Below are 22,027 nucleotides of genomic sequence, written 5' to 3'. Positions count from 1 at the left end.
GTCTTGGAATAGAAACAAACAAAACAGAAAATCAAAGATGTTCTCAATTCACCACCAGTGAACAAATGGCAAGCCATGTCCAAGAATGGCAGAGGCCCTGTTTGTTGGAGGTAAAGCCATCGAGATACTGACTGGCTATTGAACTCTGGGATCATTTAATGAACTAAGCAATTGACAATAGGACTTTTTTTCCACATTTTATTATGAAAAATTTTAACATATTAAATAGTTGATAAAATTGTAATGACTATTCATGTATTCACCACCTAGATATTACAATTCACATTTTGCTGTATCTGCTTTATTGCACATCTATTCATCTATTAACCCATCTTATTTTTTTAGGCACTTCAAAGTAAGTTGCAGACATCGGCATACTTCACCTCTACACCTCTCAAAACACTTCAGCCTATCTATCATTATTTCAATATATACGTGTTTTGAAAATTTTTTATACTGTATTTCAGGTGAGTGCTAAGTTCTCCATATTTATGTTTTTGAGGTACAATTTACATACAATGAAACGTACAAATCTTAAATGCATCATTTACTTTTACAAATGCATACTCCTGGAACACTGAGTTTTGTGGGGGGTTTCTTTTTCTTTGTATTTCAATAGCTTTAATGAGTACAAATAACTTTTGGTGACATGGATATAGTGGGGACATTGGATGGTGGCTAAGAAGTCTGGGCTTGGTGTACCTACCACCCCCACCTGTGCACATTGTATCTGATAGGTGATTTTTTTCCTCCGTCTCCTCCCACTCTCCCCCTTCTGAGTCTCCAGTGTCAGTTATCGTTTTCTACATGACTTTGACTCTCTGTAGCTTAGCTCCCACTTATAAACGAGAACATGTGGTGTTTGTTTTCTGTTCCTTCATTAGTTCACATAGGATGATGGTCTCCAATTCCATCCAAGTTGCTGCAAAAGACATCATTTCATTCTTTTAAAATTTCTGAATAATATTCCATGGTATATACCTACCATATTCTCATTATCCACTGATCAGTTGATGGACATTTAAGTTGACTCCACATCTTGTCAGTTGTAAATTGTGCTGTGATAAATACCCAAGCACAGGTGTCTTTTTTGTTTAATGACTTCTATTTCTTTAGGAAGGTACCTAGCAGTGGGAATGTTGGATTGAATAGTAGATCTACTTTTAGTTCTTTGAGAAATATCTAATGTCCATAGAGTTTTCAGCAGTGTGCACTCCCACTAAAAGTGTATTACTGTTCCCTTTTCACTGCATCTGCACTAGCCTTTATTATTTTTTTATTTTTTAATAATGGCCATTCTGACTGGTGTAAGGTATTATCTCATTGTGGTTTTAATTTGCATTTCCCTGATGATTAGTGATGTTGATCATTTTTTCATATGTTTGTTGGACATTTGTGTATCTTCTTTTGAAAGAGGTCTTTTCATGTCATTTGCCCACTTTTTAATGGGATTATTGCTTTTTTCTTGCTTGAGTCCTTTGCAAATTCTGGATATTAGTCTTCTGTCAGATGTATAGCTTGTGAATATTTTCCCCACTCTGTAGGTTGCCTGTTTGTTCTGTTGATTATTTATTTTGCTGTAGAGAAGCATATTAGTTTAATTAAGTCCCACTTATTTATTTTTGTTTATGTTGCATTTGCTTTAGGAGTTATAGCCATAAATTCTTTGCCTGGACCAATGTCCATAAGAGTTTTTCCTAGGTTTTCTTCTAGAATTTGTATGGTTTCAGGTCTGACATTTAAGTATTTAATCCACCCTGAGTTAATTTTTGTATATGGAGAGAAATAGGGATCAAGTTTCATTTTTCTGCATGTAGCTATCCAATTTTCCCAGCACCACTTGTTGAACAGTATATCCTCTCTCCAGTGTATGTTTTTGTCTGCTTTGTCAAAGATGAGTTGGTTGTAGGTATTTGGATTTATTTCTGGATTCTCTATTCTGTTTCATTGGTATATGTGTTTGCTCTTGTACCAGTACCATGCTGTTTTGGTTACTGCGCCTTTGTAGTAACTTTGATGTCAGGTAAGGTGATGACTCCAGCTTTGTTCTTTTTGCTTAGAATTTCTTTGACTACTCTGGCTCTTTTTAGGTTCCATATGAATTTTAGAATTATATTTTTGAGTCTCACTCTGTCACCCAGACTGGAGTTCTGTGGCCGCTCCCGGCCACCGCAGCCTCGACCTGCTGGGCTCCAGCGATCCTTCCTCCTCAGCCTTCCAAGTAGCCAGAATTACAGGCATGCGCTACTACACCCGGCTGATTTTTTGATTTATTGTAGAGATGAGGTCTCACTGCCTAGGCGGGTCTCGAACCCACGGGCAGTGTAATCTCCCAAAGGCGCGAGATTACAGGCTGAGCCACCCCCCCGAGCCCGGCTTATGGTCATTTTAACAATGTTGATTCTTTCAATCCACGAGCATGGGATGCTTTTCCATTTGCTTGTGTCCTCTACAATTTCTTTCATCAGTGTTTTTCAGTTCTTCTTGTAGAGAACTTCACTTCCTCAGGTAAATATATTTCTAGGTATTTTAACTTTTCAGCAGCTATTATAACTGGAATTCAGTTCTTGATTTGATTCTCAGCTTGGTTGCTATTGGTGTATAGTAGTCTCTACTGTGTGTGTTGATTTTGTTTTGTGAAACTTTGCTGAATTCATTTATCTAGTCCAGGAATTTTTTTGAGGAGTCTTTAGGATTCTCTAGGTGTAAGAACATTTCATCAGCATACAGTCATAGTTTAATTTCTTCTTTTCCAATTTGGATACCTTTATTTCTCTTTCTTGCCTGATTGCGTTTGCTAGGACTTCCAGTACTATATTAGACAGGAATAGTGAATGCAGGTCTCCTTTCCTCGTTCTAGCTTTAAGGGGGAACGTGTTCAACTTTGCTCTATTCAGGATGACATTGCCTGTGGGTTTGTTATATATGGCTTTTTAAAAATTATTATTATTTGAGGCATGCTCCTTCAATGCCTATTTTGCTGAGGGTTTTTATCATGAAAGGATGCTGAATTTTGTCAAATCTTTTCCCTGCATCTATTGAAATGATCATATGATTTTTGTTTTTAATTCTGTTTATGGGGTAGATCACATTTATTGACTTGCATATATTGAATCATCTTTGTGTCCCTCGGATAAAACCTATTTGATTGTGATGGATTATTTTGTGTGTGTGCTATAGAATTCAATTTGCTAGTATTTTGTTGAGGATTTATGTGCCTATGTTCATCAAAGATATCGGTCTATAGTTTTCCTTTTTTGTGTGTCTTTCCTGGCTTTGGTATTAGGGTGATACTGGCTTTGTAGAATGAATTAGGGAGAATTCCTTTCATTTCCATCTTCTAGAATAGCTTTAGTAGGATCGGTACCAGTTCTTCTGTGAAAATCTGGTAGAATTAAGCTGTGAGTCTGTCAGGTCCTGGAGTTTTGTTTTTGTTGAGAGACTTTTAATTACTGTTTCAATCTTGCTACTTGTTATTGGTCTGTTCAGTGCTTCTATTTCTTCCAGATTAAAGGTTGGTGGGGGGTTGTATGTTTCCAAGAATTTATTTCTATTTCTTCCAGATTAAAGGTTGGTGGGAGGTTGTATGTTTCCAAGAATTTATCCATTTCTTCTAGATTGTCTAGTTTGTTTGCAAAGAGGTGTTCATAATAATCTTGGATGACCTTTTGCATTTCCATGGTATCAGTTGTAATGTCTTCATTTTCATTTCTGGTTGAACTAATTTGAATCTTCTCTCCTCATTTTTAAATTAATCTAGCTAGTGGTCTATCAATTTTGTTTATGTTTTCAAAGAACCAACGTTCTGTTTCATTGATACTTTGCAAATTTTTTTGTTTGTTTCAATTTCATTTAGTTCTGCTCTGATATCATTATTTCTTTTCTTCTCATAGCTTTGGGTTTGACTTGTGTTTTTCTAGGTCTTTGAGGTGTGACATTAGGTTGTTAATATGTGGCCTTTCAGACTTTTTAACGTTAGGCATTAAGTGCTATATGTTTTCTTCTGAGAACAGCTTTGGCAGTTTCCCAGAGGTTTTGATAACTTGCACAACACTGTTGTCAGTCATTTCAAGCAATTTTAAAATCTCCATCTTGATTTTTTTTTCCTTTTGAGGCAAGGGCTCACTCTGTTGCCTAGGTTGGAGTGCTTTGGCATGATAATAGCTCACTGTAGCCTTGCTACTCGAGGCTCAGGCTATCCTGCCTCAGCCTCAAGTAGCTGGGACTATAGGTTTATGCCACCATGCCCGGCTAAATTTTTTTGCATTTTCTGTAGATCCTGGGTCCCACTTCATTGCCCAGGCTGTTCTCAAACTTCTGGGCTAAAATGATCCTCCCACCTTGGTCTCCCAAAGTGCTGGAGTTACAAGGCATGAGCCACTACATCTGGTCTTGATTTCATTTTTGATCCAAAAATTATTTAGGAGAAGACTGTTTAATTTCCATGTATTTTTCATGAGTTCTTCTTGGAGATAATTTCTGGTTATATTCCACTGTGGTCTGATGAGGTGCTTGATCTTATTATTATTTTTAATTTATTAAGAATTTTAAAATAATAAAGAAGAATTGATTTTTGCCCTACCATATTCTCTCTCTCTCTCTCTCTCTCTCTCTCTCTGTCATATTAGTGTTCTATAGGCTCTGTGAGCTTTATGGTCTATCTTGGAGTATGTCCCATGTGCTAATGAGAAAAATGTATATTTTATAGTTTTGGGATGGAATGTTCTGTAAGTGTCTGTTAAGTCCACTTGCTCTAGGGTTGTTTAACTCTGATGTTTCTTTGTTGTCTTTCTGCCTTGATGATCTGTCTATTGCTGCCAGTGGAGTACTGAAGTCTCCCACTATCTTTATATTGCAGTCTATCTCTTTTTTTAGGTCTAATAGAATTTGTTTTATAAACGCTTGAGCGCTGGTGTTAGGTGCATATATACTTAAAATTGTTAAATCTTCTTGTTGGATCAATCCATTTCTCATTATGTAATAACCTTCTTTTTCTTTTTTCACTGTTAAAACCTGTTTTATCTGATATGATAATGTCTAATCCTGCTCATTTTTAGTTTCTATTCACATGGAATATTTCCACTCTTTTAAATTGAGTCTAATGGAACATTTGTGTGTTAAGTGGGCATTTTGAAGGCAGTAGATATTTGGATTGTGCTTTTTAAAATCCATTCTTACAATCTTTATCTTTTAAGTGGGGTACTGAGATCATTTACATTCAGGACTATTAAGGATATGTAAAGTATTATTTCATTTATCATATTGGTTGTTATTTTCTCTCTCTCTCTCTCTCTCTCTCTCATATGTTGGTGTTGTGTAAGCCCTGTGAGCTTTATGGTTTCTCATACTTCTCTACTGGTGTATTTTGACCTTTTGTTTCAGCATTTAGAACTCCTTTGAGTAATTCTTGTAGAGCCTGTCTAGTGGTGACAAACTTCCTCAGTGTTTGCTTGTCTGAGAAAGACTTTATTTCTCCTTCAAGCCTGAAACTTAGTTTTGCAGGATACCAAATCCTTGGCTGGTTGTTATTCTGTTTGAGATTGAAGACAGGGCTCCAATCCCTCTGACTTATAGGGCTTTTGCTAAGAAGGAACATTGAGTTTTAACCTCTAATTTTTTTTTTTTTTTTTTTGAGTTGGAGTCTCACTCTGTCGCCCAGACTGGAGTGCAGTGGCCACTCTTGGCCATCACAGCCTCGACCTGCTGGGCTCCGGTGATCCTTCCGCCTCTGCCTTCCGAGTAGCTGGAATTACAGGTGCGCGCTACCATGCCCCGCTGATTTTTTGATTTTTTGTAGAGATGAGGTCTTGCTGCCCAGGTGGGTCTCGAACCCACGGGCTCAGGCAATCCACTCACCTCAGCCTCCCAAAGGCGCTGGATTACAGGCTGAGCCACCGAGCCTGGCTCATTAACCTCTAACTTAAATGACTATATTCTACTTTGAGGGCTGCACATGCTACCTTATCAGAAAATTTTACTGAAGTTCAGTGTTTTGTTTTTTTCCAAAAGCTTGAATTTCAAAGATCACCAGAAGTATAAACTATAGGCTACAACTGTCTATTCAGTTAGACCCTCTATTCATTAAATAAATGTAGCAACAATAGCAAACTTTAAAATATAAACAATGAGCCGGGCTCGGTGGCTCAGCCTGTAATCCCACGCCTTTGGGAGGCTGAGGTGAGTGGATTGTCTGAGCCCGCGGGTTCGAGACCCGCCTGGGCGGCGAGACCTCATCTCTACAATAAATTAAAAAATCAGCCGGGCGTGGTAGCGCATGCCTGTAATTCTGGCTACTCGGAAGGCTGAGGCGGAAGGATCGCCGGAGCCCAGCAGGCGAGGCTGCAGTGGCCGGAGCGGCCATGGCACTCCAGTCTGGGCGACAGAGTGAGACTACAACTTAAAAAAAAAAAAAAATTTAACAATGAAGATGATGCTGTCCACAGAAAAATGGCAACTAATATATAAAAGTAGCACAGTATAAGCTCACAAGAAAAATGTGTGACATAAATACAAAATTATAAATCTTTACTAAAAGATAAAAGAATATTTTAATAATATGAAAAATAACCTATTGAAAGATTAAATGTAACAATGTCAGTTTCCCCAACTTAGTTTATAGGCTGAAGACCTTTCCAATTAAAATATCAATAAGATATATAGCAATGAGATTTTCCCTTTAAATATGACAAAATGTTTATAAAGTTTAGGACAGAAATGTCTGAAACAGAATAATAGGTGAAAGCTTAATTCCTATTAAATAAGTTCATGTTCCTATTAAATAAGTTCATGTGCAACAATCATAGTGAAAGATGACAGTACTTGGAATAAAGAGGTAATAATGGAAATAATGAGGTAATAAAAAAGAGAAGGGGCCACATTCTGAATATCATAAAGGTAGAGATAACAGAATTTGATGATGGACTGGATCTACAGTAAGAGAAAAAGAAAGATCTCACGGGAGACATCAAGTTTTAGACATGAACTATTTTCTGAGATATAGAAGACAGAGGGATAAAAGTTGGGAGGGAAAGGAGAGAATCAGAGGTTCAATTTTATTTATGTTAAATTTATGACACCCATTAGACATCCAAGAAGACATCAGAAACAGGCAATTAGGGATGTATTTGGGTCTGTCAGAGGAGTGACAAGGCCCAGGTCCCGTCTAGAGTTATAAATACAAGATAAGATCACTGTAAAGAAATTTAAAAAAGAGGTCTGGAGACTGAGGGCATGGCAGACAAAGGAAGATGTTGCCCAGATTCCCCTTCAAGGAACAACTTGCTCCCTAGCGCCAGTAAGCTGCCTCCAGCTATCTGTTCTTTCAGTAGTTTACTCAACTCAGAAAGGCACCTCACCCAAGGCTCCACCCCTTCCACCACGGCTACCTAAATTCAGAGGCTGAGCAAGGCTGGGGTATAAAACTCAATCAACTGTTTTTGTCTGATTGTGAGAAAACTCTGACCAATAATATCTGTTCCAGAGCACCTCACTGGGTAGACCACAGCTTTGAAGAGCTACCCCACAGTTTGACTTCTCCCTCTGACCATTCCTCTTTCTTTCTCTTCGTTTCATAGGTACTGATCCCTAAGATACAACTTGTATCCTAAACTTAGTCTTAGCATTTGCTTCCTGAGAGTTAATCCTATAGCAGAAAGATTAAGGGCAAACCAGCAAGGAGACAGAGACAGAGAGGCCTTTGAAGCAGTTACTCCATGAAGCTTACTGCATCAGAGATTTCTGGGTGCCCCCTCTATAATTGTTCTCATCTTCTTCAGTTTTGGAACACCCAGATATTTTCATTTTTCCCTTTTTGAAAAATTGAGGTGTGGTTGACAGTAAACATTGTGTATATATTTAAGGTGACAACATGGCTTTTTGGTATAAGTGTACATTATGAAATAATTTCCTCAATCAAGTAATTAACCTATCTATTACCTCACATTCATACGTTTTTTAATGGTGAAAGTTAAAATCTACTCCCTTAGCAAGCTTTAAATATATAATACATTATTACAAACAATGATTGTCATGCTACACATTAGATCTCTAGAACTTACTGATCTTGTAACTGAAAGTTCATATTCATTAATCAATATCTCCCCATTTCCCTCAGCCCCTAGCCCTGGGCAGTCACTGTTCTACTCTCTGTTTCTATGAATTTGACTTTTTTTAGATCCACGTGTGAGATGATATAGTATTTGTATTTTCCTGTCTGGTTTCTTTTACTTAGTATAACACCCTCTAGTTTCATCCATGTTATCACAAATGGTGAGATTTCCTTGTTTTTATTTTATCTTACTATTTTATTTTATTTTTAAGTCCAAGTCTCACTCTGTGACCCAGGTTGAAGCGCAGTGGGACGCCCACAGCCATCACAGCCTCACCCTGCTGGGCTCAGGCGATCCTTCCACCTCAGCCTTCCAAGTAGCTGGAACTACAAGTGTACACCACCATCCCTGGTTAATTTTTAAAATTTATTGTAGAGACGAGGTCTCACCAAGTTCCCCCAGCTGGTCTTGAACACCTAGGATCAGGCAATCTTCCCGCCTACGCCTCCCAAAGTGCTGACATTATAGCCATGTAATGCCACTGTACCTGGTTTGAATTTCCTTGTTTTTAAAGGCTGAATGATATTTCCTTATATGGATGTGTCACATGGTCTTTATCCATTCACCCATCAACCAACATTTGGGTTGTTTTCATATCTTGGCTATTGTGAATAATGCTGTGATGAACATGGGAGAGCACATATCTCTTCAAGAAACTGGATATATAGGCAGATGTGGGATAACTGTGCTATATGGTAGTTCTATTTTTAATTTGTGAAGGAACCTCCATACTGCCTTCCATAATGGCTGTACTAATTTACAAACCCATCAACAATGTACAAGCATTCTCTTTTCTCCACATCTTTGGCCAACACTTTTTGTTTTTTGGGGGTTTTTTTGAGTTGTAGTTTCACTCTGTCACCCAGGCTAGAGTGCAGTGGCATGCTCACAGCCACTCCAGCATTGACCTGCCAGGTTCAGGTGATCCTTCCACCTCAGCCTTCCAAGTAGCTGGAACTACAGGCTTGCCACCACACCCAGCTAATTTTTTTATTTATTATTGTAGAGACGAGGTCTTGCTAAGTTGCTCAGGATGGTCTCGAACACCTGAACTCAGGCAATCCTCTTGCCTCCACCTCCCAAAGTGCTGGGATTACAGGCATGAGTCACCACTCCCAGCTAGCACTTTAAAAAACTTATTTTACAATAACTATCCTAACAGGTATGACATGATATCTTATTGTAGTTTTACTTTGTCTTTCCCTGATGATTAGTGATGTTGAGCACTTTTTTCATATATCTGTTGTCCATTTGAATGTTTTTTTTTGTTTGTTTTTACTATTGAGTTGAGTTCTTTATATATTTTGAATCTTAACTCCCTATCAGATATAGAGTTTGCAAATTGTTCTTCCATTTCATAGGTCGCCTTTGAATTTTGTTGATTATTTCCTTTGCTGCGCAGAGATATAGTCTCACATGTTTATTTTTACTTTGGTTTCTTACAATATCGTATTTTAAAAAATCACTGCCAAGATCAATATCAAGAGATTTTCTATGCCTTTTCCTGGGATTTTTATGGCTTCAGGTCTTATTCTCAAGTTTACTTTTTAGATTTTATTCTCTTATTATTTAATCCATTTTGAATTGATTTTGTGTATGGTGTATGATAAGGGTCCAGTTTTCATGTACGCGAGAATGATCTACTGAAGATTCTATCCTTTCCCCACTGTGTACATTCCTGATGTCTCTGTCAAAGACTAGTTGACTGTAAGAACAGGTTTATTTCTGGGATCCCTATTCTTTTTCTTTGGATTTTATGTCTGTTTTTATACCAGTCCCATAATGTTTTGGTTACTGTAACTTTGTAATATAATTTGAAATCAAGTAGTGTGATGCCCCCAGCTTTACTCTTTTTTCTTAAGATTGTTTTGGCTATTCAGGGTCTTTTGTAGTTCCATACAAATTTTAGGATAGTTTTTTTCTATTTTTGTGAAAAATGCCATTGACATTTTGCTAGGGATTACACTGAATGTGTAGACCACTTTGGGTAGTATGGACATTTTAACAATTTTAATTCTTCCAATCCATGAACACAAGATATCTTTTTTTTTTTTTTTAAAATTAGAGTCTCACTCTGTTGCCCAGGCTGGAGTGCAGTGACACACTCACGGCCACCCAGCCTCAACCTGCTGGGCTACGGCGACCCTTCTGCCTCAGCCTTCCAAGTAGCCGGAACTACAGGCACGTACTACCACGCCTGGTTAATTTTTGATTTATGGTAGAGACATGGTCTTGCCAAGTTGCCAGGGCTGGTCTCAAACCCACGGGCTCTGGCAATCCATTTGCCTCGGTTTCTTCCCAAAGTTCTGGGATTGCAGGCTGAGCCACTGAACCTGGCCACAAGATATCTTTCCATTTATATAAGTTTTTCTTAATTTCTATCATCAGTGTTTTTTAGTTTTTAAAGTTCAGATCTCTCACCTCTTGGTTACATTTATTCCCAAGTATTTTATACTTTTTTATGCTGTTGCAAATAGGATTATTTTCTTAGCATCTTTTTGGGCAGTTTGTTGTTAGCATACACAAACACACTGATTTTTATATGTTGATTTTGTATTATGAAACTTTGCTGAATTTATCAGTTCTAACAGTTTTAGAATTTCCTATATACAATATCATGCCATATCCAGAGACCTTTAATTCTTTCCTGATTTGAATTATTTTTATTTATTTTTATTGCCTAATTGTTCTAAAACTTCCAGAACAATGGTATATAGAAGTGGTGGGTGTGGTAATACTTGTCTAATTCCTGATCTTAGAAGAACAGCTTTTAGCTTCTCATTACTGTGTATGATGTTTACTGTGGGCTTGTCATAAATAGCCTTTATTGTGTTGAGGTGCATTCCATCTATACTTAATTTGCTGAGAGTTTTTACCATGAAGATATGTTGAATTTTGGCTGGGCGTGTTGGCTCATGCCTGTAATCCCAGCACTTTGGGAGGCCGAGGCAGAAGGATTGCTCCAGTCCAGAAGTTTGAGATCAGGATGGACAACATAGTGAGACCTTGTCTCTACAAAAAAAAATATAAAATAGCCAGGCATGGTGATGCATGCCTGTGATTCCAGCTACTTGAAAGGCTGAGGTGGAAGGATCGCTTGAGCCCAGCAGGTTGAAGCTGCAGTGGCCATGAGCATGCCACTGCACTCCAGCCTGGGTAACAGAGTGAGACTCCAACTCAAATAAATAAATAAATAAATAAATAGCTGGGCATGGTGGTGCACACCTATAGTACCAGCTACTTGGAAAGCTGAGGCAGAAGGATCTCCTGGCCCCAGAAGATTGAGGTTGTGATGAACCATGAATGTGCCAGTGTACAGTAGCCTGGGTGACAAAGAGAGACCCTGAGAAAGAAAGAAAGAAAGAAAGAAAGAAAGAAAGAAAGAAAGAAAGAAAGAAAGGAAGGAAGGAAGGAAGGAAGGAAGGAAGGAAGGAAGGAAGGAAGGAAGGAAAGAAAGAAAGAAAAATAAAGAGAAAGGAAGGAAGGAAGAAAGAAAAAGAAAGGAAGGAAGGAAGAAAAGAAAGAAAGAAAGAAAGAAAGAAAGAAAGAAAGAAAGAAAGAAAGAAAGAAAGAAAGAAAAAGAAAGAAAGAAAAGAGAAAGAAAGGAGGGAGGGAGGTGGGTAGGTAAGTAAGTTAGGAAGTTGAATTTTGGCAATTCTCTTTCTCTATCAAGACAATATAATTTTTGTCCTTTACTCTGTTAATGCAGTTGATTTGTGTATTTTGAACCATTCTTGCATCTCTGGCATAAATCCTACTTAAGCATGATGTATGATCCTTTTAACATGTTACTGAATTTGGTCTGCTACTATTTTATTGAGGATTTCTGCATCTATGTTTTTCAGGTATATTGGCCTGTAGTTTTTTTTTTTTCTTGTAGTGTCCTTGTCTAGCTTTGGTATCAGGGTAAAACTGGCCTCATAGAATGAGGCTGGAAGTATTCTCTTCAATTTTTCGGAAGAGTTTGAGAAGGATTGGTATTAATTCTCTTTAATAGTTTGGTAAAATTCATCAATGAAGTCATCAAGTCCTGGGTGTTCCTTTTTAATTGATTTTTGATTACTGATTCAATCTCCTTACTCATTGTTGGTTTCTTCATATGTTCTATTTCTTCATAATTCAGTCTTGATCGATTGTATTTTTCTAGATATTTATCCATTTCTTCTAGGTTATCAAATTCGTTGTGGTATAATTGTTCATAGTGGTCTCTCATGATTCTTTGTATTTCTGTGGTGTCTGTTTGAATGCCTCCTGTTTCATTTCTGATTTTTTGTTTTTTGAGTGTTCTCTCTTTTTATCTTATATTAACTAAAAGTTCGTCAATTTTGTTTAGCTTTTCCAAAACCAGCTCTTATTTTCTTTTTTTTTTTTGAGTTGGAGTCTCACTCTGTCACCCAGACTGGAGTGCAGTGGCCACTCCCGGCCACCGCATGCTCGACCTGCTGGTGTCCTGCGATCCTTCTGCCTCAGCCTTCCAAGTAGCTGGAACTACAGGTGCGCACTACCACGCCCGGCTAATTTTTTGATTTTATTGTAGTGATGAGGTCTCGCCAAGTTGCCCGGGCGGGTCTCGAACCCGCGGGCTAGGCAATCCACTCACCTCAACCTCCCAAAGGCGCGGGATTACAGGCTGAGTCACCGAGCCTGGCTAGCTCTTAATTTTATTGATCTTCTCTGTTGCTTTTTCTAGTCTCTATTTCATTTATTTCTGATCTGATCTTTGTTATTTTCTTTCTTTTACTAGCTTTGTGCTTACTTTGTTCTTCTTTTTCTAGTTTCTTGAGGTGTAACATTAGGCTGTTTAGTTCATTTTATTTATTTTTTTTGAAACTCTGTCACCTAGGTTGGAGTGCAGTAGTGTAATCATAATTCACCACAGCCCCAGACTTCTGGGCTTAAGTGGCCCTCCCACATCAACCTCTCAAGTAGCTTAGGCTATAGGCACACACCACATGCCTGATTTTTTTTTTTTTTTTTGTAAATACAACATCTTGCTATGTTGTTCAGAGTGATCCTCCCACCTCAACTTCCCAAAGGCTGGGATTACAGACATGAGCCATTGCACCTGGTCAGATTATTTATTTTAGATCTAGGTGTTTATTTCTATCAGTTTTCCTCCTAAAACTGCTTTTGCTGCATCTCATAAGTATATCCTGTGTTTCCATTTTTGTTTGTCTCAATTTTTTTTTTGCATTAAGGCCTCACACTGTCACCTAGGCTGTAGTACAGTTACATAACCATGGCTCAGTGCAGCTTTGACCTACTAGGTTCCAGCAATCCTTCCACTTCACCTTCATGAGTAAATGGGACTATAGACACATGCCTCCAAGCCGGGTTAATTTTTATTTTGTGTAGAGACGAGCTCTCACTATGTTGGCCAGGTTGGTCTCAAAGTACCAGAAACAAGCAAGTCGATCGCTTAGGCTAACCAAAGTGCTGGGGTTACAGGCATGAGCCACTGTGCCCGGCCATCGGGATATTTTATTTTCTCCTTGATTTCTTTTTTGAGTTGCATGCTGTTCAGGAGCGTGTTGTTTAATTTCCACATATTTGTGAGTCTTTTCTACTGTTTCTGATTTTTATTTTTATACCATTGTGATTAGAAAAGATACTTGATATTATTACAATATTTTCATATTTATTAATACTTGTTTTGTCACCTATTATATAATATATTCTGGATAATATGCCATGTGAACTTGAAAGGAATATCTAGTCTATTGCCACAGTTTATAGCATTCTGCATATGTCTATTATGTCCTTCTGGTCTAATGTGTGGTTCAAGTCCAATGTTTCCATCGTTGAAAGTAAGGTAGTGAAACCTTCTACTGTTATTGAATTATCTATTTCTTTTTTCAGTTCTGTTAATATTTGCTAGATAAAGTAAGGTATGCACTGCTCAAAGAAATCCAAAAAGACACAAACAAATGGAAAAATATTCCATGCTCATAGATAGGAAGAATCAACATTGTTAAGATGTCCAAGCTACAAAGGCAATCTATAGATTCAACACAATACCCATTAGATTATCAACGTCATTCTTCTCAGACCTAGAAATGACAATACAGAAATTCATGTGGAAACATAAACGACCACGAATAGCCAAAACAATCCTTAGCAAAAGAAACAAAGCAGGAGGTATCACACTTTTAGGCTTTAAACTTTCCTACAAGGCTACAATAATTGAAACGCCTGGTATTGGTACAAGAATAGGCATATGGACCATGGAACAGGACAGAGATTCCAGAAGCAAAGCCTCCATTTTTCAACCAACTCATCTTCAACAAAGCCTCCACCATCAGCCACTGGGGCGAGGATAACCTATTTAGTAAACTGTACTGGGAAAACTGACTGACCACATGCAGGAGATTAAAACAAGACTCCTACCTATCACCATACACAAAAATCAGCTCTAAATGGATCAAAGAGTTAAACGTAAAACCTCAAACTACAAGAACCTTAGAAAATGCAGGAGACACCCTTATGGAAATTGGAACTGGTAACCAATTCCTGATCAAAACCCCAAGTGCCCATGCCATAAGAGATAAATAAGATAGACAAATGGGACCTCATCAAGCTGAAAAGCTTCTGCAAAGCAAAAGAAATCATCAAGAGAGCAGGGAGACAGCCCACAGAATGGAAAAAAAAATATTTGTCAACTGTATATCTGACAAACACCCAGAATCTACAAGGAACTCAAACATGCTGAAAGGAAAAAAAACAAACATCTGCATTAAAAAGTGGAGGCTTGGTAGCTCATCTTGTAATCCCAGTACTTTGGGAGGCCAAGATGAGTGGATTGCCTGAGCCCATGGGTTTGAGATCAGCCCAGGCAACTTGGCGAGACCTCATTTCTACAATAAATAAAAAATTAGCTGGGTGTGGTAGTGCACACCTGTAGTTCTGGCTACTTGGAAGACTGAGGTGGAAGGATTGCTTGAGCCCAGCAGGTTGACAGTGGGGTGGCCGTGAGTGTACCACTGCACTGGAGCCTGGGTGATGGAGTGAGACTCCAACTCAAAAAAAAAAAAAAAAAAAAGTGGGCAAAAGACTTGAATAGACACTTCTCAACAGAAGATATACGGGTAACGAACAGACACATGAAAAAGTGCTCAGTCTCACTAATCATCAGAGAAATGCAAATCAAAACCACATTGAGATACCACCTAACCTCAGTAAGAATGGCCATCATTAATAAAACAAACAGGCCAGGTGCAGTGACTCAAGATGCAATTCCAGCACTTTGGGAGGCCAAGATGAGGGGATTGCCTGAGCCCACGGGTTCGAGACCAGTCTGGACAACTGGGCAGGACATCATCTCTGCAATAATTCAAAAAAATTAGCTGGGCATGGTAGTGCACACCTCTACTTCTGGCTACTTGGAAGTTTGAGGTGGAAGGATTGCCTCAGCCCAGCAGGTCGACACTGGGGTGGCCGTGAGCGTGCCACTGCACTCCAGCCTGGGTGACAGAGTGAGACTTCAACTCAAAAATAAATAAATAAAGAATAAAACAAACAACAACAGATGCTGTCGAGGATGTGGAGAAAAAGGAGTGCTTCTACTATACTCCTAGTGGGAATGCAAACAAGTGCAACCTTTTTGAAAAATAGTGTGGCGATTTCTAAAAGAACTAGGCATTGACCCTCCACGTGACCCAACAATCCCCCCACTGGGAATATACCCAGGGGAACTCAAATCATTCTACAAAAGAGATACCTGCACATGCATGTTTATTGCAGCACTCTTCACAATAGTGAAAACATGGAATCAACTGTGCTGCCCCTTGAAACTTACTGGATTAAAAAAATGTATATATACACAATAGAATATCACGCAGCCACAAAGAAGGACAAACATATGAACTTCGCAGCAACTTGGCTAGATTTAGAGTCAATCAAACTCAGTGATCTACCACAGAAACAAAGAACAGAGTACCACATGTTCTCATTCATAAGCAGATCCTGAACATGTATCATGATACTGCAAGAAAGGATTTGGCAGTAGTGGGATACTGCTGGGGTGGGTGGAGGGAGATGGCACAACATCAATGAGGGTACTTGATCTCAAAGCAGGTGGAGTGGGGACCAAAGGGAGGCCCAAACTTTACCTGTGTGATGACCACTTGTATACCTAATCCTGAATTGTGCCTCAAGTTTTTTAAATAAATAAACAAATAAAAAGTAAGGTGTTCTGATCTTGAGTGCATATATATTTACAATTGTTATATCCTCTTGAGGAATTGATTCCTTTATCATTATATAATGATTTTTTAATAATGACTTTCTTTGACTCTTCTTAGTTTTATACTTTAAGCATATATATATGAGAGAGAGAGAGAGAGAGAGGGAGAGATAGGGTCTCATTTTGTCACCCAGGCTAGAGGGCAGTGGCATGATCATAGCTCACTGTAAGCTTGAACTTCTGGACTCAAAAGTTCCTTCTGCTTCAACCTCCCAAGTAACTAGGGATACAGGCATGAATCACCATGCCTGGCTAACTTTTTTATTTTTATTTTTTGTAGTTACATGATCTCACTATGTTATCCAGGCTGGTCCAAACTCCTGGCCAATATGAACTCCCAAAGTATTGAAATCACAGCAATAAGCCACCATGCCCAGCTTGACTTTAAGTATATTTTGTCTGACATAAGTTACCCTTGTTCTCTTTTGGATCCCAGCATGAGATAGCTTTTTCCATCCCTTCACTTTCAACTTATGTATGTCCTTAAAGCTGAAGTGAGTTTCTTGTAGGCCGCATATTGTTGGGTCTTATTTTTAATCCATTTATCCATTGTATGACTTCTGATTGAAGACTTTAATCCATTACCTTTTAAGTAATTATCGATGGGTAAGTACATACTACTGCCATTTTATTAATTGTTTTCTCACTGTTTTGTGCTTCTTTTGTTTCTTTCTTCCTCTCTTGTTGTCTTCCTTTGAGATTTGATCATTTTTTTGGTAGTCATATGCTTTGATTCTTTTCTCTTTATATCTTAGGTATCTATTTTAGGTTTTTGTTTTGTGGTTACCATGAAACTTACAAAAAACTTCTATAGTTATAACAATCTATTTTAAACTGACAGCAACTTAACTTCAATCACATATTTTAAAAAGCTATACTTCTTGATCAAGGAAGGGGCATGCTAAAACAAAAATGAAAAACTCTATACTTTTACTCCCTCCCCCAACATTTTATGTGTTTGATGTCACAATTTACTTCTTTTTATATGTTGTGAATCCCTTAACAAAATGTTATAGCTATAGTTATTTTTAAAATACTTTTCTTTTTTAACCTTTACAGATTTAGAATATTCTGAATTTGACGATAAAAATTCAGAATATATTTATTAAAAAATTGTGTATTTATTCTTACATAATGTTTAAACTTCAGTCACCTTCAAGGTACTCTCTGTTTGCTGCAATACACAAATAGAAATAATTTTTCCACCACTCGAAACAGTTTTTGAACTCATCAATTTTGATTCCTTTTTAGTGCTTTTGCCATTTTGTTTCACCTCTTTCATATCAGCAAAACGTTTTCCTTTGAGGACTTTTGTCATTCAGGAAAACAAAAAAATGTCACTGGGGCAAGATCGGGTGAATAGTGAGAATGGGGCATGGGGAACCATGCCATTTTTGTCAAAAACTGCTGAACACTCAGCACGGTGTGGGCAGGTGTGTTCGTAGATCACCTATCATGAAATGAGGAAATGTGTTTAAAGAATCTTAAAAAAAAAAAAAAATTCACCAAAACTGAACACAGACTCCCACAACACTAGCTGGGACACTGTTGCCAATGGGTTCCTAGAACATTTACCTAGAAGGGGAAGCCTGTAATACCAGGGACCCACCCTCCAAAAGATAACTCTGGGGTTTTTTGGGCTCTTCTCTCGTGTTTGTCTCTATTCAACATAGCATCTTATTCTCCGTTTTTTATTTCAATAGCCAAATTGTATAATGTGACATTTTTTTGGTAAAATATTTTAACTTTCTGATAGAACATAGCCATTAAAAAGTTATGGTTGGCTGGGCACAGTGGCTCACATCTATAATCCTAATGCTTTGAGAGGCTGAGGTGAGAGAATCACTTAAGGTCTGAAGTTTGAGTCCAGGCTGGGCAACATAACAAGATCTCATCTTTGCAACATTAAAAAGATAAAGTTAACTAGGCATGATGGCCTGTATCTGCAGTCCCAGCTACTCAGAAGGCTGCGGCAGGAGGATCATTTGAGCCCAGAATTTTAAGGCTGCAATAAATTGTGATCAAGCCACTGCACTCCAGCCTGGGGTGACAGAGTGAAACACTGTCTCTCAATATAAAATTAAAAACAAAAACAAACTAGGAGACATTGTGCCTTTCAATTGGTATGGTATTAATAAATGCTTTATGTTTTTTCATTGAAAATTTGCAGACATTTGCTGATAAAATATGAACTTCCAAATTAAAATATAAGTAGTTATTTTCTTACTGGAGGTTAGCACTTGTGAAAAAATAGATAGTTATTTCAGAGTCATGAACACTTGGTCTTTGAATAGTCATGTCTTTAACTAAAATTCATGTTTTATAATTAGAACATCTAGATCCCAAATCTGGCATTGGTCCTATATATAACCCATTTAAAATGCAATATTAGATGTTTATGACACTTGAAGGAAATTTAGCTAACAAAATAAGATGATATGATAAAACTGTGGTTGTATAATCTTCCTTCCTTCAAATGTTATTAACATATTCATTACAGTTAACAGTATGCCATTCTTTGTTAAACACTGTAGAAACTGGCTTATTAAATATTCTATATTTTGCTTTCCAAGTCTAAAGACATTCATAGTAAGCACATGTTGCATTAAATGACTCTTATTTAAAATGAGTTTGCTTAGCTTTTGAAATAATGAAATGTCTCATGCTTTGGATGAAAGCTTTCTCTGTCTTCCAAATTTTCCTTAGAAGGAGCCATTTTTAAATAGAAGCATTTTCTAACTACAGACCTATTTTCTCCAGCTTTATTTACAGCAGTCTGTTTTTATGATTATTTTGTGAGGCCAGAGGTTTAAACACTTTTAGTTTAGTTTGTTTTAATTTGCGGGCACAAGCTCACCTTTCACAGGGCAGGACAACTTCCTAATGATTGATGCAGAGCTGTTTCCTAAGCCTTAATTTTTTTTTTTTTTACTAATTGCAGTGCAGTGGTTTGCTTGTGAACCCAGCTTACTGAACTTGAGGGAAAATTGTATTTTTAAAAATGAGTTGGTCTTGCTGGGTGTGGTGGCTCAAGTCTGAAATCCCAGTACTTTGGGAGGCCAAGGCAGCGGATTGCTTGAGCACAGGAGTTAAGACCAGTCTGGACAACCTAATGAGACCTCGTCTCTACAAAAAGTTTAAAAAAAATTAGTCTAGCTTGATGGCGTGTGCCTGTAGTCCCAGCTCCTTGCGATGCCGAAGTGGAAGGATTGCCTGAGCCCAGGTGATAGAGGCTGTGGGGAGCCAGGATCATGCCACTGCACTCCAGCCTGGGTGACAGCCTGAGACCCCGATTCTAAATAAATAAATAAATAACTTTGCAAACACCACCACCTTGAGCCTTTTCCCATCAGCCATGGTCAACACCACCATGTTCTTTGACATCACCGTTGACGGCAAGCCCTTGGGCCGCGTCTCCTTTGAGCTGTTTGTAGACAAAGTTCCAAAGACAGCAGAAAACTTTTGTTCTCTGAGTGCTGGAGAGAAAGGATTTGGTTATAAGGGTTCTTGCTTTCACAGAATTATTGCAGGGTTTATGTGCCAGGGTGGTGACTTTCCACGCCATAATGGCACTGGCAGCCCATCTTTGGGGAGAAATTTGATGATGAGAACTTCATCTTGAAGCATACAGCTTCTGGCATCTTGTCCATGGCAAATGCTGGATCCAGCACAAAGGGTTTCCAGTTTTTCATCTGCACTGCTAAGACTGAATGGTTGGATGGCAAGCATGTGGTTTTTGGCAAGGTGAAAAAGGGAATGAATGTTGTGCAAGCCATGGAGGGCTTTGGCTCCAAGAATGGCAAGACCAGCAAGAAGATCACCATTGCTGACTGTGGACAACTCTAATAAGTTTGACTTGTTTTATCTTAAGCTACCAGATCACTCCTTCTGTAGCTCAGGAGAGCACCCCCTCCATCTCATTTGCTGGCAATATTCCTATAACCTTTGTACTCTCGCTACAATTCTTTGGGTTCCATATTTTCCTTATTCCCTTCCACGTCTAGTTGGATTGCAGAGAAATAAAAACTAAATTAAAGAAAAAAGGATTGGTCAGTGTCAGCTTCCTCAGAACTTCTTTGGGCTTCATGTGATTGCCCTGTCACAGCAGTGAAATGATGTAAAAACTTGCCCTATGACATCAAGAACTCCTCTTGAAATTCCTTGGGAATCCTATGATGGCTCATTGGCTTAATGCAAAAGATGTCAGGGATATTCTTCTTTTCTCTTCATATTTGCTTATTCTAGTTTAACAGAAATATATGCAAAGACTTCAATTTTAGGCACAGATTGATAGTAATAGCTGGGAATTGGAAAAGCTCAGTAAAGAGCTCCTGAAATTAATATCACAATAGCAAGATGGAGAGCAATACAAAATCAGCAGAGAAATATTTGCATAAAAGGGAATTTATTAAGTAAATATCCACATGATTATTTTAAATTTTTGTTTGTTTGTTTGAGTTGGAACTTCATCGCCTAGGTTGGAGTGCAGGGGCTCACATTCACCCCAGAGTTGACCTGGTGGGCTCTGGTGATCCTTCTGCCTCAGCCTTCCCAGTAGCTGGAACTACAGGTGTGCGCTACCACTCCTGGCTAATTTTTTGTTTATTGTAGAGACAAGGTCTCGTCAAGTTACCTGTAGGCTCAGACAGTCCTCTAGCCTGGGCCTCCCAAAGTGCTGGGATTACGGACTGAGCCACCGAGCCCAGTCTTCTTTTAAAATTTTTAACAGAAGAATGAATACTCATTATTAGTGGAGAGGAGGCAGATTAAAGAACCCGCATCCTAACTCATCCTCCTCATTGGCTCCTTGACCTTCATTCATACTGGATTTGCAGTGTCCCAATCCTGGCACACTGTCTTCTAGACGAAACTTTTCACAAGCTATTTCTTTCTTTCCTTCTATTTTCTGTTTGAAAGAAAATAGACTTTATTGCCCAACCATTAAAAGAATTATTCAAATGTGTATTTTATACAATTTATTGTGGGGTTATCAACATCAAATAAAATATTCATTTTCACCGTTTGCTTCTGTTCATGTTTTCTTGAACAAGTCTTCATTTTTCCTTCCAAATGCTGCATGGCATACTTGAGGCAATAAAGTCTTTTTGTGTGTGTGTTGTAGTCTCACTCTGTCGCCCAGGCTAGAGTGCAGTGGCATGCTCAAAGTTACCGCAGCCTCGCCTGCTAGGTTTAGGCAATCCTCCTGCCTCAGCCTTCCAGGTAGCTGAAACTACAGGCACACACTGCCATGCCTGGCTAATTTTTGATTTTTTTGTAGAGACAAGTTCTTATCAAGTTGCCTGAGCTGGTCTCTAACCCACAGACTCAGGCAATCCACTCGCCTCGGCCTCCCAAAGTGCTGGGATCACAGGCTTGAGCCACCGTGTCTGGCCAGAAAAAACTCTTAAAATAAAAATGGAAAAAAACCATCTAAATATTCTAGTAAAAGATTATTTAAATCATTATCTGGTAAAAGGTACCAATTTTTCCAGTCTTACAAGAGGTTATATTTAGAATCAAGAGAAACAACTGCCTGTTTGTCACAGGCTTTCTGCCATTTGTGATTTCAAAAACTGGTTCATTGCCCGCCAGGCGCAGTGGCTCAGGCCTGTAATCCTAGCACTTTGGGAGGCTGAGGTGAGAGGATTGCCTGAGCTCACAGGTTTGAGACCAGCCC

The 22,027-nt window shown here is 38.4% G+C and overlaps 1 protein-coding gene across 1 annotated transcript; it reads left to right on the top strand.

The window, feature by feature from the left end:
• Window positions 1–19,705: 19,705 nt before the first annotated feature.
• Window positions 19,706–20,196, top strand: LOC110595829 (peptidyl-prolyl cis-trans isomerase A-like). Its single transcript, XM_021713611.1, has 2 exons — window positions 19,706–19,935; window positions 20,040–20,196. Exons 1-2 carry the CDS (start codon window positions 19,706–19,708, stop codon window positions 20,194–20,196), a joined length of 387 nt encoding a protein of 128 aa, XP_021569286.1.
• Window positions 20,197–22,027: the final 1,831 nt, after the last annotated feature.

The sequence above is a fragment of the Carlito syrichta genome, unplaced genomic scaffold (assembly GCF_000164805.1).
Source record: "Carlito syrichta isolate Samal-C Ts95f unplaced genomic scaffold, Tarsius_syrichta-2.0.1 Scaffold92608, whole genome shotgun sequence".
NCBI classification, from domain to species: domain Eukaryota; kingdom Metazoa; phylum Chordata; class Mammalia; order Primates; family Tarsiidae; genus Carlito; species Carlito syrichta.
This window is presented reverse-complemented; position numbering and strand designations above follow the sequence as displayed.

Excerpts from the sequence above, each read along its gene's own strand:
- LOC110595829 (XM_021713611.1), top strand. The coding sequence starts at position 19,706 with ATGGTCAACACCACCATGTTCTTTGACATCACCGTTGACGGCAAGCCC. Across the intron at positions 19,936-20,039 it reads AATGGCACTGGCAGCCCATC|CATCTGCACTGCTAAGACTG; the intron begins TTTGGGGAGAAA and ends TTTCCAGTTTTT.